General features: G+C 32.2%; 1 protein-coding gene across 1 annotated transcript; it reads right to left on the bottom strand.

The window, feature by feature from the left end:
- Positions 1 to 4289: 4289 nt before the first annotated feature.
- LOC107894374 (organic cation/carnitine transporter 4) lies at positions 4290 to 6717 on the bottom strand. Its single transcript, XM_041085337.1, has 2 exons — positions 6196 to 6717; positions 4290 to 5712 (listed from the first exon to the last, which is right to left on the bottom strand). Exons 1-2 carry the CDS (start codon positions 6641 to 6643, stop codon positions 4550 to 4552), a joined length of 1611 nt encoding a protein of 536 aa, XP_040941271.1. The 5' UTR covers positions 6644 to 6717; the 3' UTR covers positions 4290 to 4549.
- Between the last annotated feature and the right edge of the window lie 8437 nt (positions 6718 to 15154).

Below are 15154 nucleotides of genomic sequence, written 5' to 3'. Positions count from 1 at the left end.
ACTAAATAATTCTAATTTTAAAATTTAAATTTAAACTAATTACAAAATTGTAACAATATAAAAAATCTTTCAATCTTTATCCAGCCTCTTTTTTAAAAAATCTTCAACCCTTCAATTTTTATCTAGTCATCTTTGAATTTTCAATCTTTCAATCAAGCCCTTTTCTTTGCTTTTTGTTTCAATTTAGCCCCCTTTTTGTAAGAGTTTGAATTCAACACATCAACTTCATTCCCAATAGGAAAAAATCAAATTTAATAGCATTTTATCCAATAATTAATCAAAAAAAATACATGAAAAATACGAATTTATTTTGCTATCAATGTCACCTTTAACTCCTAATGTTGACTTTTGTTTGTCATTTTGGTCATAATTTATTTTTTTATCACTTTGGGCCTTGACCTTGAAAATGTAGTTAGTTTTTTTTTTGGAAAATTGACTAAACTGTTAAAAATTTAACAACAATGACATGGTAACCTAAGTGACAGTTTGTGCGTACTTCATAAAAATTCAAAAGAATTTTTTTTTCAAAAAAGCTCATATATATATTTTAAAAATTATCCACATCAGCAATGAAGTAAATGTGGATTGTCATGCAGGTAGGGGTGTTCAAACTTTGGTAAAAATTGAATTAATCAACCGAACTGATCTAATTCGATTAATCGGCCAGTTAATTGGCCGGTTAATCGATCTAGTTTGATTGGAGGTCGGTTAAAGTTTTCTGGAATTTCAATTAACAGTTGATTCAGTTCGAAATCGGGTAATTAACCGAGCTTAATAAATAATATTATATATTATATGTATTAGGCTATTACTAATTCGGTAAAATGAACATTATCAATTTATTTATTTTGGTATATTTTATACTTGTTTTAACAAAAAAAATAAAACATATAAATTTGGTTCAATTAATGGTTAAAGGATTAAAAAATTCGATTAATATTAGTTCGATTCGGTTAACCGTTTGAAGACCCTAACACGCAGGTTGTCACATCAATGCTATTAAAATTCGAACAATTTGTCAATTTTTCTATCTAACAAAAAAATAAGTTAACTAAAATTTGAAGGTTAAAGGCAAAAGTGATTCGAAAAAACCAAAAAAAAATGTAAATATTAAGAGTAAATTTTGTCATTATACCAAAATTATAAAAAGTAAGGAAAGCAAAAGAAAGTAAAAGAAAGAAAATAAAGAAAGGTTAAGGTAAAAGGAAATTAATTATATATGTTTATTTTATTTGGATAATTAAAATTATTTAAGGAAAGGAAAATAAAAACACTTTTTGCAATCTTTGTTTGGTTAAAATCTGGGAAGTAAAAAAATTAATAATTATAATATTTTTTTCCAATTATATCCTTTTTATAAAATAATTATTGATTATAATATTTTTTAATTATAAAAATGATATTTATAGCACATTAAAAGAAATTGCTTTTCTTTTCTTATCTTTTACTTTAAATTGGGATAAAAAATATTAAGTAATTTAAGAGAAAATAAGAGATATTAAACTCCTTTTACATTCCGTTGCTTAAATTAAAAAAAAAAATTATTTCAATCCAAATATTGGGTAAGTTTCTTTTAACCCAATTTGGAAAAAAAATTAGGGAAATGAAAGTGATGCTGTTTTTAAAAGACTCTCAAATTTTTTATAGAAAGAAATTAATCACTATTAATTTATTTTTCTTCTAAGCGACAAAAATTGACTTACCAATTTGAACAATAAAGTTTGGACGAAAGGTTGGTTTCTCTTCAATGGTGAAAACGGTGGTGGAGGGTGGAAAGGATGATTAAAAATGGCTATCCCTTTTTGTTTTTATAATTTAATACCTTTTTAACTTAATTTAACATTGTTTTTTTTTTCATATAATTTTGTTAATTATCAAGCTTTAACCGTCCACTATTATGCATAGTGGCCTAATTCCCATATTAACCCTTGCAATAATAGAATTTACCCCATTTAATCAATAAATTTCAATCGCGATTAACTTTTTAGATTTTTATACCTTAATTAGTTATTATTTTGACAAAATTACCTATCAAAAATTAAATTCATCTATATAGTAACCCTGTAAGTATTTAAGAAAAATATTTACGAATTCGATTTACAGAAATGAGGTCATAATACCTCAATTTCCGACACCATTGATTTTAGGGTTAAAACACTTGTACCTTAACTACTAACCAATCAATAAAAATTCTAGACCAAAATTATATGTTTATTACAATAAACTCGTAAATATTAAATAATAAAATTTATTGACTCGTTCATGGAAGAATGGGACTCTAAAACCACCATTTTCGATACCAATGAAAATGGGGTTGTTACGAGATTTTTCTCCACTGTTATAGTCATTTCTTTCCTAAAAGTCTTCTTGCCCCCACCTTTGATACAAGTTTCGGACAATGAGGTTAATGATACTACTTTGATGGAGAAAAAGAATAAGTTGATAATACTGGTGAGCCCCATTTTTTCCCTACGATTATGATCTCAAACTTATATATGAGGTTTATAAAACATCCTTTTTTGGTGATATTAACCTTTAATCTGTGAAGCATAACCATTATTAACTGGGAGCCCTAGTTATACTTCAACCTGTTACTGTATAACTACCGTGAATTGAGAACCCGAGTTGCAATGTGACATCTTTTAAGGTGATGGTGCACTCACCACACGTCAAATGAAATGTGTGGTTCTCCGAGCGCCACCGCATCACCGTGGACTAAAACATAGCTTAAAACTATCACAATTTTTCCCTAAAGCACAAATACAAACACAAATAAATATAAATCTTTCTCTTCAAATTTTTGTCACCCAAAAATATTTTTTTAGAAGAACGAGTATCGATGTGTTTTTTATTTCTCTATTAAAAATCGACTTATTTTCCTAAATATGAAAAAAACCTAATTTGTTAATTATTTTTTATTTTTTAAAACGGACTTTTTAAACTAATTTTCCCAAGAGGTACAAATTGTTTGGCGGTGTAGATAATATTTGGATAAAAAAAATAAAATATTAAGAATTTCAAAAGATTGGGAAACTTAAGATTCCACGTCAAAGCTAAAGTTGATAAGAAAAGTAAAATTGCGTTAAATGTTTGATTAATTTCTACTTTTATCTGCCTCGAAAATTTAAGATTAATAGGATTTTCAAGTATTTTTAAGTTTATTATTTAAAATTTTGATTATTAATTACATTTAAAACAAAAATGATATATTGGTAATTTAATTTATTAAAAAAAAAAGGATTGACTTTTAGTACACAAATGTAAAATCCAACTTTGCGAAGATAATTAAAATCTAATTAATAATATTCTTATATTATTTTAGCCTAGGTGTACATAGGATTAATATATTAAAATAATAAAAGAAGATAAAGAATTGTGCAAATTACAATATATAAAATCTCATTGTTAATTTGTTTGATTAAGATATTAACTTCAATTTAAAGTTGATGAGTTGAGTAGAGTGTTGGAAACATCAAGAGTTGAAGTTTTGTTTGGGATTTGCACACGTGTTAGTCAAAATATGTTCTTGCTTTCCATCGTTATTTATATTGGATTGTTTTAAATGACACTACAAACTTTATATCATTATCTTCTACATTAATAATATAATTTTTTAATCGGATACAAAAATAATACACTCTTAAAATCATCTCTATCATCTCATTGCAAGAATTTCTTTCTTAACTATTTATAAATGGATAACAAATGTAATATATATTGTCCATCTTTATCATATTGTATTTTGGTTGTGCTTGCACGCATCAAAAAACGCCCTCAAATCTTACTGCCTAAAACCTTTACAATGCATGCACGAATACAAGTTTACTTACCTATTCACTCCTCAATATACTTACAATCTCACTTATATTTCAAATTAAATCTTTCCCTATGAAAGCTTAGGTGTAAATTGATGAGCATAATTCAGTTTGTTTACAATAGTTGCACTAAAAATAGTTTTTACATTGTCTAATAAAGTGTTCTCTTTTCTCGTATTAACTAATATTTACGAGCAGTCTTCAATATATAAGAATAAAATACTTATTCAATTACAGGTAATGGCAATCTCTAATTCTTTTTAATCCACACAAAATCTTCAATAAAGTATATATTCAGTAGAGATCTTATCATCAAACTCCTTGAAGATCAAATCTCCTTTTTATGGGAACTTTGTTTATATTAAAAGACAAAATCCAATGCTTTCTTAGCTTAATTCTTACACATAGAGTATTCACTAATGAGCTACTAAAAATTGAATCCTTTGAATTACTTTTCTCGGGCATTCAGGTCTCTATTGAGAATTTGCATTATTTGATTATTTCAGAATTTGAATAGCTATTTGAACGATGACAAGAAATAAATTTTTGGACTCCATTCGGTCCGGTCAAACCCTAATCCCAAACAACTAACAAATGACTCAAAACTGTTTAGGCCTCAATTTCTCTATTTCTGCATCTTATTTCTGTTGCATATGTTACCAGTTGTTCAATGCCAAAAAATGTCATGAAGTTGACCATCCGTGGCAATGGTACAAAGGTATGGTAATATGGCTTCAAGTAATTCTCCAGTCAGCCTCCCCTTCTTCAATCCCCCTCATGGTGTCATACAATGGCTTGTTCAGTGTCTCTGGCAAGCAATATGCAAGCATCCCACCAACCAATCCACATATCCCGAACACCAAAAACGGAAGAATACCGCCCAAAACCACCACAAATGGTGCCAAAATAGCCCCCATCTGGGCCGCCTGAGTTGCACTTCCAAGGGCTGCATTTCTCACCACTGTTGGAAAAAGCTCAGCTGTATAAATGAACAACAGATTGTAAGTTCCAGCCATCCCAAATATCCCCAAAACCCCACAGCCCATTTTGATTACTTCCCACATCCTAACACTCCCCACTACACTCCCCGTTAAACAAAATATTGCGCTGAACCATTGTGTCCCAATTGCCAACGGCTTCCTCCCAAATCTATCCAATAAAACTGCTGTTATCGTGAATGCTGGCATTTCAGCCACTGCATTAAGAAGGACACTTAAGTGAATATTTGTCTCAAGGTTGACAACATTCAAGCTAAGGCCATAGTACACAACTGAGCAAGTGAAGCTGATTCCGACTGCAAGAAATAGTCGAATAGAGGTGACCGGTGATCGGATTACATCTACTATGGAACCAGAGACAGCTTCCTTGGAGCTACTCTGGTTATCATTTGAAGCATCATTAGCTTCATCATCCAGTGCTAGGATAATCCCCTCAGGGAGATTATTTCCATTAGATTTGGCTATGGCTTGCATGATTTTCATTGCTTTATTTATTTTCCCTCGAACAAGGTACCATCGCGGGGACTCAGAGATGAATGGAATAACTAGAAAAAGGAAAAGGACAGAGGGGACAGAGGAGGCGACATAAAGAGCACGCCATGTAGGGAAAATGTAAGCAATGCCTGCAAGTAAGGCGATGCCGGTTGAAAAGAAATAGAATGTGGACATTCCAGCCACACCACGCTTGGTTGGACCAACTGGTTCGGTGGCTAATACAAAGGAGCAAAGGCCAACCCCACCGGTGCTGAACCCTGTTAGGAACCTGAGAAGCAAATATGTGAAGTAGTCTGGCGCTATTGATGTGAGGCAACCAAAGATGGCATTTAAGATACAAACTGTCTTCAAGGAACCCTTTCTTCCAAGGCTTGAGTCTGATAGATGACCAAATACTCCTGCGCCTGATAAAAATAATTGTGTAGAAAAATTTAGTTTTAGTCATGAATTCAAGCATTCACCATGTTCATGAACGAGTGATTCTTTACATTCAAAAGGAAGATTGAAAATGTATGGTAGAACCCAGACACATTATCAACATCAAGAATATGATCTTCATGTCTGAACTTTAGCTTTCAACTTGATCATCAACTTCCTTTTTTTTTCTTTGAAAATATTTCTGTTATCTGTAATTGCTCGATCAGATAACAGTTTTCTGAAAAGAAATCCTTATTTTTTCCCATGAAATTTCGGGTCCACAAATGCATTTATTGCGCCATGTAGATATGGTTTCCATGCCAGAAAAAACTAACTTGTTATGTTCCTAAAACTACATTAGCATAACGATAATAACCTAACAATTTATGTATTAATATTGTTATTTTCCGTATCGTGTTTAATATTACGGGTTTTGGAATAAAGAGAAAGATAAGGTGAGAACATGTTACCAATCATGCAGCCAGCGAAAAACAAGGCTTGAACAAGCCCAACCTTATACTTCTCCCCGCAAACCAATCCCCACTGAGCCACGGTGGAGCTTCCCGGACCACCCTCCCATTCCCAAGACCCTGGTTCAAGCCCACAAACACTTTCAGCCTTCTCATCACACCGTGATCCTGACCCTTCCACGCACCGCCAACCAGGTTCCTGGTCCGCAAATATCATAACCATGGTGTGGAAAGCTTCCAACGCCCATGCCAGGCTCGTTAAAACAAAGTGTCTCAATTGCCACGACCCGAATTCTCCGCAATACACATCTAGCATATCGTCTATGCAAAGCTTCTCGGATTCGGATTCGGGTATAGCCTCCCAATTGGGTTCCTTGGTCGGAAGGAGTAAAGATGACTCTAAGGAGGAGCCATGGCTACAGGTTTCTGATCCTCCCGCGGTAGCCATAGCTCTGTTTTTATTTTTGCAGTTTTTATTTTGGGTGTAAATTAATGTTTTTTACTCAACGTAGGAACTAGGATCCCATTTACACAGATGTATGTATATATAGGGGAAAGTTCCATTTCCATATGTTTTGGGTTATGACTTGGTGTGATGATTTGTGAACTCGATACGTGGATGGATATCTAACCATTGAATTAAGATTTTCGTATATTTTTATCCTTGTTAATAAAAGCGTCAGTCCGATACTCATTTGAAGGAAAAAAGGAGCTTGATTTGAAGGAAAAACAAAAGTAATCTGAAAATTTTCCTTTTCAGAAAAAAGTGCATTCAAGAGCTAACTAATAGTTGGGCACATAGCATCAGCTCCAACAATTCCAGAGGTTGATTACTCATTACAGACATAAGCAGATAAAAAACATAATCAAAAGGATTAGCTGACAGCTACATTAATTTTAAATGAAATTCGGTCAAAAAAATAGTGTTCTTTTGCCGGACCATGAAAGTTTATCTTAATCAAAGAAAAATTGGTTTAATTAGCTTTTAATTGGTTCATTTGGTTGATAAATTACAGCTTGATACTGTTTACGAGTCAACAAATAATTTACATTATTTTGAATCAATATACTAATTAATTTCCAATTCAATCGATCTTATTATAATTTAATTCATACAAAATTGTTTATAGCTATATCATCCTTAAAACCCATAATCTATCCTAAATACTAGTGACACTCAGAGAAATGTTGTTTGCCAATCTGGCCATCACATTCACATACTTATTCCCTTCCCTGACAACAAGTTTCAGGATCTTGTTCTCAAATCCAATTAAGAGAAACTTGAATTCATAGATGAGAATACACTAGATAATTAGCAACTTAAATTGCAATCAAGAGTGATAACCATGGTGGAATAAATTTTGACTTCCAATTTTTCCTTATGGCTAATTAGAGGCCATCCCTTAAAAGCTTCTAATTAAGAATGAACACTAGTGGTATTCGAGATATGTTGGTAGGATTGGATATGTTGGGGATAAATTTATGTAAAGAATGAATAAGAGAAATAACGAAAAAATTGAAGAGATCGAACATAAAAAATTTACGTGAAAAGCCCCCTCCGAAGAGGATAAAAACCACGGGCAAAGATAGTTTCACTAATTTGGAAAAAACGAATAGTACAAAGATGGGTATAAAAACTAAACCTTGAAAACCCGAAAAAGAACCCTCAAAACTTAAACACAAAATTCCCTAAAAGCTTGCAAAAGTTAATACCTAAATGTGTTATAGGTTAATCTTTCTAGGGTTGTAGAAGGCCTATTTATAGCCTAAATTTGTAGGTCAAATAATATTAAAATAATCTACACTAATTAGAGTTTAAGTGGAAAACTAAAATAATGTTTAACTGAAAGCAGTAAAGCCGAGAAAATTGAGGAACACGTTGCCTCGTTGCTACGTGGCTTTCTTCTCTCGTGACAAAGTATGGTTGTGTCGTCGGGACGAAGCTTATTTTCTTGTTGTGACAATGGTCGCTCGTCGGGATGAAGAGCTCCTCCTCGTTGCGGCATCACATACTGTTTATGCTGAAATGCGAGGCATATTCCACAAATATTCACCTTGACGCGTATTTCCACAATGCCTTCTTTTCCAAAACTCACCATAGGCCTATCTTGAAATTTGCAGGATATTAACTGAGTCCAAGTCATGCTTGGAATTTGAAACTAAAAAGACTTCTAGTCTTTGCCAAATCAAACCTGACTTGGGTTTTCTTTCCATGAATGCAGTGCTTTGTTTTTTTAAAACTGCACCTAAAAAAGAACTTTGCAAAACAGTCATACCTTTTTTCCTCCTATGAGCAAGTTGCCTCTGCATCAAACAAGTTAACTATGACTCCTTAACAAAAGAGGGACATTTTATTTCACCAATTACCTTCGATTCTTGAAGAACATAAAGACTGCCAATCTTTCTATCTTTCATCAAAATGAGAGTCCCAGGTAATACCTTAATGCTACTTGGCTCAATGTTAATTCTACAACCCATCAAGTCCAAATTTCCTAAGGAGATGAGATTTCTCTTTAAATCAGGCACATGCCTGACATCTCATAGTGTCCCGATTTTCTTGTCGTGCATCCTAATCTAAACGGTACTAGCACCAGTATGTAGAGAACTAGTCTTTGTTGGGACACATATGGAAAGAACACCCCGAATCAAGGATCCACTTGGACGTAAGTTTGGAGCTTTTGCTTGTCGACACCAACAAGAAATCATCACCCTTATAGTCCGCCAAATTAGCATAAGCTAATTCTTTCTCATTGCTCTCAACAACCCTCTTATTTCGTAGTTTGCAACAATATGTCTTGACGTAAACTAACTTCTTATATTAGCAACATCTCTTGTCTCGATTCCTTATTGCTACCAAAATCGAGGCTTGCCTATCTACTTGCTATCCGAACCAAACTCATTGTTGAGTTTTTCTTTGCTCAACAAATGACCCTTCACATCCTTGAAAGAGAGTTTATCTCTGTCATAAATTAGGGTCTCCTTAAAAGACTTGTATGAAGGGGATAAATAGCACAATAATAGCATAGTTTGATCTTCATCGTCAATATGAACCTCAACATTCTTTAAATCATTTAAAAAAGTAATAAATTGACTTATGTGACATCTAATGTGCTCACTTTCATTCATGCGAATCGTGTATAGCCATGATCTGTCGTATTACGATGTAGCAGATTAAACTAGTTTTTGCACTTGAGGACCTTGAATATAAGCACTTTTATTATGTTTTAGTCGAATTTTTTATAGTTTAGTTTACATTCAAGAAAAAGTGTATTTTGAGTCTTTTATTGACCCTAGGGGCCAAATAAGGCTTAAAGGTGAGCTAACATATTTAGTAAGTGTGCAGGAGACCATACAAGGGCGTAGGAACTCAATACTGGTCACTGTGTTGCAACATGTATGGGGAATTCGAGGTCGCAACATAGGTAGTAGAATGTAAGAATTGCAATATTGCCTTTGGTGTCGCGACATAACCATAGGATGTCGTGACACACCCTTGAAGCTACCATGAAGCTAAGCATACTGTCTTCAATGTAGTGACACAGACACTAGGGTGTCGCAATATCGGCCTGAGCATACTGCCTTCATTGTCGCGACATAGACACTAGGGTGTCACAATATCAACCTTATACAGAAGTACTTACAAGCCAAGGACGTTTTAGTCCTCACAATCAGAAGTTAAACATGATAGCGTCAACTAACCTAGGGTTGAGGACGACGGCAACCCTAACTCTATAATAGGCTTTTAAGCACTTGTTAAAGGATAAATTTTGATATTCTAAGTTTTTCTTTGTAAATTTAATCTTTAATTCTTCTTTTATTTAGGCTTTAGGTTCATTTTAGTTCTTTTCTATTTTGTGTTATTCAGAGAAGTTGATTTATAAATTCGAACCAAATCTTGTGGATTTTGCGCTTACATCAATTAATAAAATTTAGGATTCTCTAAACCTTACTATTGATTTATTCTTTATGCATATCTTCTTTGTCAAGTTTATTATGTTTATGAGATCTATGAGGAACTAATCCTCTTATAGGGGATTAGCGAGTGGAGGTGTGATTAACTTATTACTCTGTGGGTTTTCTTAACGAATCAATTGTTTGGGAGAGGAAGAACTTAAAAACCCTAGGCCTAACGACCCTAAGAAGTCATTTAGGTAAGAATTAACCCAAAATTGATATGACCTATCCATGAACACTTAGCCCCAAACCGGTCTGGACTATGAGGTTAAAAGATAAGTTGTGACACCCAAACCTGACCGGGATGGACCGGCCCTAAGTCGAAGCGTCATATTAGCCACCTAAGTGACTCTCCAGCTAACAACCTCCCAATATACACCCTGGCCTTATAACACCTCAATCTTATCCATTTATTAGTTATTTATTAATGTGGAAGTAATTTGTGAACCAATTTTAAACTTTTTATAAGTAATTTAACCTAAGGGCATTCTTATCATTTTACCACCTATGGTTAAACTAACCCAAATTTAGATCTGTACATTTACCAACCCTCTTTTAGTCAATTTATGTAAGCCCTAAAATTTTCAGCTTAATTCGATTTTATTTTCTATGTCTAATTCAAGTTTTATTATTAAGGGCTAAATCGTAACAATTTCAAACTATCAGTACTATACCCGAATATTAAATTTAGTGCATTTCTAACAAATTTTATCAAAATTACAAGTCTAATCCTAAAATTTTATCAAGTTTCCTTATCATTTAATGTTGTAATTAGATTTATCAAGTTACAGGACTAATTTGTAATTTAAACGGACTAGAGAACCTATTTAAAAAGACCAGAATTCAAACCCCTAACAGTCCACTGCAGTTTTTTTTGTGCGAAAAATTTGATTTTAAACCCCATTTTGAGTATTTTAATGGCTAATTAAACCCGATTTAGCTCAATTAAATATAATACATATTCATACACCTTCAATTAAATTTATTAACAATGGTTAATTCAAACATTCAATTTCATGCGTATCACCCACCGGTTAATTCAAACAAGTGGCGTACCTTAGTTGCTAGTAAACCACTACATGGAAGCTTCATTTAAACAATGGTTAGTGTAAACATAATGCCTCACACACCGTGTTATCAATCACCGTGTTATCAAGCAACAATACATCGCAAATTATTCAATAATCAAACTCAAACATGCATATTTGATATTATAAAACCATCCAAAATTAAAAATGTCCAATGTCCAAGTCCAATTACAACCAAAATTAAAATAAGTTCCGAAATTTCCACAATGCCCAATTAACATCTCTAAAATGTGTAACTAAATTTCTACCGAGCCTTAATCTCTTGGAACTCTCTTGCTCGGCTCCTCAGCTCCTCAATCCCATCGATTAACTGCACGAATGTGAGTGTGTGAGATTAAAAAGCCCAGTGAATGTTAATAAAACGACGAGTAAATTAGCACCCAAATCATGCTTAAATCGGAATCAATCAAATACAAATTTTCAGTCAAAATATCAATCCATAATAGTTCAATGTCATATGCTTAACCATGTATCAAAAAAATCATAATTAACCATGGATATAATCATCAATTTAGCATATAACATTTCATACATTTATATTGGCATATACAATCATGGCTTCATTGATCATACATCAGATAAACGAATCTCCTTACTCCCAATCAGGGTTAGAATCAGTCCCGGATTGAGCGGGCTGAGGCTACACGCTCCTTATATTGCCTCAAATCAGTCTCGTTGAGTGGAGACACAAGCTCAACACTCCCTTATCTACTCCAAATCAGTCTACCTAGAGCCTCATTGCTCACAAATAACATAATAATATGGTGAATACTCATAAATCCTATGGCATGCTAAGTATATCCAATGGATCCACCATGCTATAATGCCAATATAATCAATCATTCATAACATAATTTCAGTCAATAATGTGCTCAATTTAAAGTGCCAAAATGCATATGTGAATAATGTAACATACCATTTTAACATCAGATTAAATCTAGCATACCAATTACCTATTATTAATGTTCATTTATCAATTGAAATGTCAACATAACATAAACCAAAAGCCCTAACAAACTTGTTTAGTTCACCATTATAGTCAATCAAATCAAGCACATAAAATCACTAGATGCTCACTTACCAACATTTAACAAAAAAATTTATCACTTAAACATATATAAATAATCTTGCAAAATTAACCAACCAAAACTCAATTAAAATTTTGCAATCATTAATTAATCATCCAATTAAGCATAAGTGATGGTCAATTTACCAAATCCCCCTTTAATAACCCTCAACATACAACTAACTCAACCATAGCCAAGTGATCAACCAAGCAAATCTAAGCTTCAATTTCGATTAGCTCGATCATTTTAAAGATTCGGAGCTTTAGCAGAGATAAAATAAATATTACCATATTACCGCCTTTTAAAAGATATAATAAACCCAAATTTTCATCAACTAGGCTACACGGAATTCTCACTCAAAGTTACCTTACTGAATTTGTATCATCAAGTTGAAAAATTGATTCCTCACAAAATCGATCACTCCAGCCCTCTTAATCACTCCCAAACATCAATACTAGACCAAATAAACATATACTAAGCATCAATTTCACATTTAAATCAATTTCACAAAAATCCAGAAAATCAATTCATGAAGACAAGAATTTCTTTAAATTACCTTATAAAACATGTTTAATCTTGATAAATAAGATCAAAAACCTTTTAATAGATCCATTTTGAGTTGGAACATCCATTGATTTATGGATTTCCTATCAAAATTCAAGATCCACCATTAAAGCACCTTAAGCTTTTAAAGAAGATGACATTGATAAAAAAATCATGTAATTATCACTCAAATCATGTAAATATGCTTTTAATCATCATAAAAATAAGTTTAGAAATAATAATTGCGTTTGATTCATTCTAAATCCTTTGATTGAAAATCTTAAGAAATTTCAGAATATTTTTGGCTGCTTTTGTGAATAATTTCGGGTGAAAAGAGAGTATTTTGAGAAGGAAATTTGTAGAACCGATTCTTTGATGATAGATCTTTAAAATCATACAAAGAAAATGAATTTTATAGCTCTCTAATCTGATGTAAATGTTGTGAAAAGTAGGCTAGATGCATCGTGTTTAAAATTGAAACCACCCACCAGAAATTTAAAAATTGGGAATTTTGCCCAATGGTCACTCCACCTTTCTCTTACTTTACCAATTGATCATTTCCCTTAAAAATTCTAAATTTAAAGGTTTATTTGACAAATAAATACTCCAAAAATTTGCTTATTTTACAATTAAATCTAATTTAATTAATATTTAAATTTAACTCAAATTAACCCCCAATAAAAATTATTTTAAAATTATTTTTCAACCAAAATTAATTATTTTCACTAATAATTATTTAATTACTTTAAAATTAATTTTTTTGAAAAAATATTTTTATTTTTCCAGATTATTGATTAATTGATTTTAGATGAAATTGACCGCTTAAATTAAATTAAAATTGCTATTAACCCGATAAATTCCTCAATTCACGCTTAGAACCCAAAAACCCGAAACTACTAAACCCGGTTTAAGGATATTACATAAGTAGTTCTTACAAACTCATTAGTTTAGTGGAAGATCGAGAGATTCTACTAGGTTAATGACTAGTTGGTTGAATAAAAACCCAAAATTAGAATTAGTTATAACCACCAAAGCAAGCAAATCACTTGTAGCTAGATTTGGTGAAGTTTATAATTTAGTTTTCTATTTATTTATGTTATTTTGTTCCTTTATTTATAAAACCCCCAAAACTTCTATTTAAATTTTATCGTAATATGATTTATTTAAAGCACTAATTAGATCTATTTGTTTTTAGGTTAAAATTAATTTAGTACTAGCCTCGCTTAGGTACGATCCTCGGAGTACTTACCTACTTCGTTGTAACTATATTACAACTTGACCTGTATACTTGTGGACATCGTTTATTTTATATCTTTTGTGCAGTATTCTTACTCTAGACGTTAGTATGGTTAGAGGCGATCAAGCCGCTATTTCAACACTAGTCGGTTAGCTAGAGACTTTGAAACCTCCCAAAACTCGGCCTAGACGTTAGGGTTAGATTGAGAATGCTACTTTAGTTACCAAAATGGCTAAGCCAACTTACGATACTTTTGAAGACATTAAATAAACTCATTTTAGAGAAAAACTATAATTGCACTTTGAGTTATTTTAAAAACATTCATTTATTAGGGCATGTGTACTTAGAATTCACTTTATTATCGATGGTGTTGTTTTAGGAAAAAAAACGTTTGTTTGTCTTTTTACTTTGTAAAAACTTGATGTTAACTAATGTAGCAGAAAAACCATTATTCATGTCACTTTGGAAATCTAGTCAGCTTATCGATTTATTTTCTTCAAAAAACGGTTTTTTGTAATGCAACAGAAATTAGGGATCAATGTCAAATTTTTCTTAAGCCAGATATCATGCATTTTCCAGATATTATGCTTGAGTAATCCATGCATACAAAACTCTCCAAATAAAAAATTACCAAGCCACATACCAGAAATAATTAAAAACTACAAATCAAAACCAATAAAGACTTAATAATATTTATTAAAAATAGTCCAAGGTCCAAGGTGATTCTTCATATGCCGAGTCTGGTTTTAGTTTTGTGGTTTACATGAAAAGTTACACACAACGGGGGTAAGCTTATGAAAGTTCAGTGTGAGTTGAACAATTATTTAAACGGACATATATATCAAATATAGTGAAACATATTAGCATTAACAGAGGAACATAGAACCATCATTGGAATTTCATATCATTACATAGCCATTATCAAATCAATGTCAAACGGTGTATGAGTATGGGGTGATACAAATGATGCGATGTAGAAGTTCCTACCCAAATCATCTACTACACACCACGAGTTTCCAAGATCCCATATGCCAAACTTCAACAAATGCGAGCAAAGCTCGATGTGGTAA

The sequence above is a fragment of the Gossypium hirsutum genome, chromosome A13 (genome assembly GCF_007990345.1).
Source record: "Gossypium hirsutum isolate 1008001.06 chromosome A13, Gossypium_hirsutum_v2.1, whole genome shotgun sequence".
Taxonomy (NCBI): Eukaryota; Viridiplantae; Streptophyta; class Magnoliopsida; order Malvales; family Malvaceae; genus Gossypium; species Gossypium hirsutum.
Note: the sequence above shows the minus strand (reverse complement) of the source record. Positions and strands in the feature narration are given on the sequence as shown.